The 4,724-nt window shown below is 41.8% G+C and overlaps 1 protein-coding gene across 1 annotated transcript; it reads right to left on the bottom strand.

Annotated features, from left to right (window-relative positions):
• Nucleotides 1–2,055: 2,055 nt before the first annotated feature.
• Nucleotides 2,056–4,493, bottom strand: gas1a (growth arrest-specific 1a). The gene has a single exon (XM_055887871.1). The coding sequence runs from the start codon at nt 3,937–3,939 to the stop codon at nt 3,139–3,141; it is 801 nt and encodes a 266-aa protein (XP_055743846.1). The 5' UTR covers nt 3,940–4,493; the 3' UTR covers nt 2,056–3,138.
• Nucleotides 4,494–4,724: the final 231 nt, after the last annotated feature.

Below are 4,724 nucleotides of genomic sequence, written 5' to 3'. Positions count from 1 at the left end.
AGATGTTATGAAATCTGCTGTGGTCAGAGAGATGTTATGAATCCTACTGTAGTCAGAGAGATGTTATGAATCCTACTGTAGTCAGAGAGATGTTATGAAATCTATCCTACTGTAGTCAGAGAGATGTTATTCCAAATAATGAGAAATAAACAAGCAAATAAACAAATAAACTTTGTGCTTTTGCATCATAGGAAAAACATTTCATAAAAATGTAAAGCCCTAATTAATTTGACAAATTATGCAATCCTTAATAAATTATTATAAATCAATGAAAAATGGTGTAGTAATGATTGTAATGTAATACTATGAATATTACTGAACAATAAGCTAGAATAACTTTAGCTAACTTTTGCACCATAACTAGACTCTGCTGGAGTAGAGACGAGGGGCAGTCCTATATGCTTTTGTTATTTTGTGGTCAATGAAAGCCTTTTCTTCCCACTGTATTGTCAGAGGCGAGTCAATGAACATCCCAGTGACTCTGGTGCTTTGTGTCAACAGGCATCTTTTGTATCCTCAAATTATTTCAATAGAAAAGCAAACGGAATGGAATCTACAAAATTTGATCAATTAGTAATTGATCACCTCCCAAACATGAACATTGACCTCACTGTATTACTAATATTAAAACACATATTGGCTATATTATTTTTTAGGGGGAAACCATTTTCAAATGTTGAGCATGTAATCAAATAATAATGTAGGTCTACATATTATGAAGATATGTTTGTGTTTCTATTCATCTTAAACTTCAGTGTATATTTGGGGAGGGGTGAGGAGGGGGAGAGTAAAAGAGGTATGTGTTGATTTATCAATGACAGATGTGTTTGACAAAAGTCAGTTAACAAACCAAGTCACTGTTTCATTCAGCCAGTTAAACCAGGTCACTGCTTCATTCAGCCAGTTAAAGGGAGTCACTGCTTCATTCAGCTAGTTAAACTGAGTCACTGCTTCATTCAGCCAGTTAAACTGAGTCACTGCTTCATTCAGCCAGTTAAACCGAGTCACTGCTTCATTCAGCCAGTTAACTTGAGTTGCTGCTTCATTCAGCCAGTTAACTTGAGTTGCTGCTTCATTCAGCCAGTTAAACGGAGTCACTGCTTCAGTCAGCTAGAAAAACTGAGTCACTGCTTCATTCAAGTAGTGAATTATCGACTTGCAGCATAAAGAAGACCTCTGCAGAAGTCTGACAACACTCCTTTCCCAACTCTGTCAGACTGAAAACAAATTCTACATGACCGGTTGTATTAGATGTAGTGCATTGTAAAGGCCTATAGATATTCTATATAAAGATAAATTAACCTTAACTGCAACCAGTGAATTGAAACTAAAAAAACTATTTTCTGAAAGTGTCGTCTGCAAAACTTGAGTCTGTTCCATATCTGGTTAAGTTGGCCCGGCCCGCAGCTGCGTTGTTGTTTGGGATGGTCGCGCAGCCCTTTGATTGGAGAGCATGATCAGTAGATAAATAAACAGGTCTATCTGGAAGCAAGTCAAAGCTTTAACCCTTAAAAAGGGCAAAACGCTCCTTTTGTGTTGATTTTTTTGAAAGACACCCAAATGCCAATGTTTTACTCCTTCTGGTAAACAGGACTATTTAGAAAGCGAGAGCAGCGCCCCAAGCTCGATCCTGACGTAACAGTAGACCTATTTCAATGCTATAAGACTCAATTCAGGCTGCGTGGGTTCAATCCGAGGATCAACAAGTTATTTGTGTTTTATATCGAAAGGTCAACAAGATAGTTATTTTCTAACAACCCAGAACCCAAAATAGGGAGTCAATGCAACAATAACATTGATGATGAAGAGGATTAACACGATTGAAAATAACAAATAACTGACAGTGGAACTTTCCCCACATTCTACAAAGCAGTTTTGTCAACAGTCACATTGAACACAGTGAATAAACAAACAGAACGACAGTCACATAATAATAATAATAATAATAATATGGGCCATGTCATGAACGTAGTCACCGAGCCAGTCAGTCTTACAGTGGAATTAGACGTTTTTTTTTCTAAAAAGTGAATACATCTTCGTATAACAAGTGAAGGCTTCTCTGGATTGAAAGGCTTTAATACACTATTTCAGGTGTCTTAAAAGAGACAATCCACACAACACAGAACTGACATCCTTTAAACCTTGAACTTTTTCCTCATGTTTTTTGACAGGAATCATATTTATTCAATATTTATATTGAAAGTTTGGGACGTGACGTTGACTCACACTGGTTGAATCAACATTGTTGCAACAGCATTACATTACATTGAACCAACGTGGAAAAGACGTTGAATTGACGTCTGTCCCCAAGCGGGATGTGGGATTAATAAATTACTTTAAACCGCATTTATTTACCAATATACAGTATGTACAAGTCCACCATATAGTTGCATTAAATACATAGAGATGCCATCAGTCACCCAATATCAATGATATCACGTTAAAATATTAAAATATAGACAGTCAACTGTTTTTTTATAAAAACCTTGCATTGTTTAATCTCTGTGTAACAAAAATAGAACCGCATCTGTTGACATGAAGGCCTGGTGTTACATGTAGTATTAACACGGACTACAGTAGACCTGGTGTTACATGTAGTATAAACACGGACTACAGTAGACCTGGTGTTACATGTAGTATAAACACGGACTACAGTAGACCTGGTGTTACATGTAGTATAAACACGGACTACAGTAGACCTGGTGTTACATGTAGTATAAACACGGACTACAGTAGACCTGGTGTTCAGGTGTCCATGTCTCCATTTCTGATTGTTTTTTTAAATAAAGAAGGTCATTTTTCTTCACACCAGTGAAACCACAATGTTCCATAATGTTAGTGAATATAATATTTGCATAGAAAATACTAACTTGATTCGATATCTTTCAGTACAAAAAAAAGTTATATTTGTAAAAAAAAAAATAATAATAATTTGGTCATGCAACAAAAAAATTGCATCTGATGTTCTTTGGAGTAGGAGCTTCTTCCTTCAATAGCATTGGCCAGACTGACTGGCATCCGTTTGGAAAGGCAAGCGTTTCATCTTTATCTGAACAACAGTCTGAGTTTGTAAGGCCATCAATGTGTTTATCTGTCCGAACAGTCTGATATATATATACGTTTTACTTTGAGGAGAGTTTACAGGAGAGACGCCAGTAGAATCAGGACAGATGCAGTCACCGTGGTCACAACACCAGAGCTTCCCGCAGCAGAACCACCTGAGCCGGTGCTCCTCCCCACGAACTCCGGTTCTGACACCGGGAAGTCCCCATCATCTTCATCGTAGTCCTCTGAACCGCTGCCGTCCTCCACCGTCGCAGGAGCTTCGAAGCACAAGTTCTTCATGCTAATCTTGACATACTCGCAGATGGTCCTCTCGGTCCCGTCGCACACGCACGAATCCAGCCGCTCCGCTTTGGGTATTTTGCGCATATCTGCAATCACATTCCGACAAGCATTCGTGCAGGTTGCCCCGCTGAAAAGCTTCACGCAGGAGATTAAATAGTCTCGCATGGCGGAGCTGCACTGCTGGTCTCTCTCACACTGCATCCGGGCCTCGGTGCAACCCATGTTGCTAGTCCTGGGGAGGCACGGCTCGATGGCCCGCTTGGTGTTCCGGCAGATGGGGTCCGAAGCACAGCTGCAGTCCTCAAGCGCAGGCCCGTTGTTCGTCAGGTTGAGCTGCACCAGAGAGGAGATGCAGTGACTCGGACACCTCTTCCTGTCCCCTCTCAGAACAGCAGCACACGCCTGCATGTACTGCCCATATGCGTAATGGCACTCGGGCTCGGTCTGACAGTTCATGATGGCCTGCCAGCAGATTAACCTGCGGCTGTGGGAGGACGATGCCACCGATAAGCAGCCCAAAAACAAAAACACACAACCGACAGGCCACACCAACCTGCGGGAGCCGTGTGCCAAAGCCTCAACACTGGCCATTTTTAGTGATGACTGAACGGATAAGATTACACCAGCTTCATCCCTACGTATTTCATACTTCCAAAGACTGCGCTAGATATAAAATATCAACATTCTGGGATCAGACCATAGGTATTGTGTAAAGACAGCAGGCTGCTGTACATATCCCGTTCTGAAGTAGCTTCACTGCTGTGTTAGAAAACTCCGTCAAAGTGGCTGGAAGAAAGTTATCCATAAGTGCCAGATAAAATGAAAACAAAAAGTTTTAAGCAAAAAAGCACACGACTGTTGGTAACCCACAGCTTTTTGTCCATTCCAGCATTTGCAGTGGAACCCCTCGGCTGCCTTCAGCTCCTGTGCTTTCCTGATCTCGTCTTCCACTAGTCTAGCAGCCGCTTCCCGTCCCCTCTCTCCTCTCCGTGGACAGAGCTGAGCGCTCAATGAGACCGTCCGTGAGGTTATAAGGAGCTATTACTCGGCAGACAGTGCTAATCACCGGTAATTACGTATGCATAGGAACACAAACAAGCATCAGAGGAAAACAGAAACTCTGCTTCTCCCAAAGTGATCTCTCTCTATCTCACTCCGTTTGTCTTTCTCTACCCCCCCCCCCCCCCTTCCCCTGTTGGCCCTCGCTGCCAAACTTCAGCAGTTTTCTTTTCTATTGGCCAGTCGCCTGTTGTAAATGTCATGGGCGGGACTCTGGGGGTGGAGTTTTGGGAACATTGGCTCCGTTCCTCCTCATTCCCTCTCTCCAAACAATCAACTGTAGAGAGGAGAGAGGATCAACGCGTTGAACCAGTGAA

Source organism: Salvelinus fontinalis, chromosome 28 (assembly GCF_029448725.1).
Source record: "Salvelinus fontinalis isolate EN_2023a chromosome 28, ASM2944872v1, whole genome shotgun sequence".
Taxonomy (NCBI): Eukaryota; Metazoa; Chordata; class Actinopteri; order Salmoniformes; family Salmonidae; genus Salvelinus; species Salvelinus fontinalis.
The sequence above is the reverse complement of the archived record's forward strand: the minus strand, read 5'-3'. Positions and strand labels throughout refer to the sequence as shown.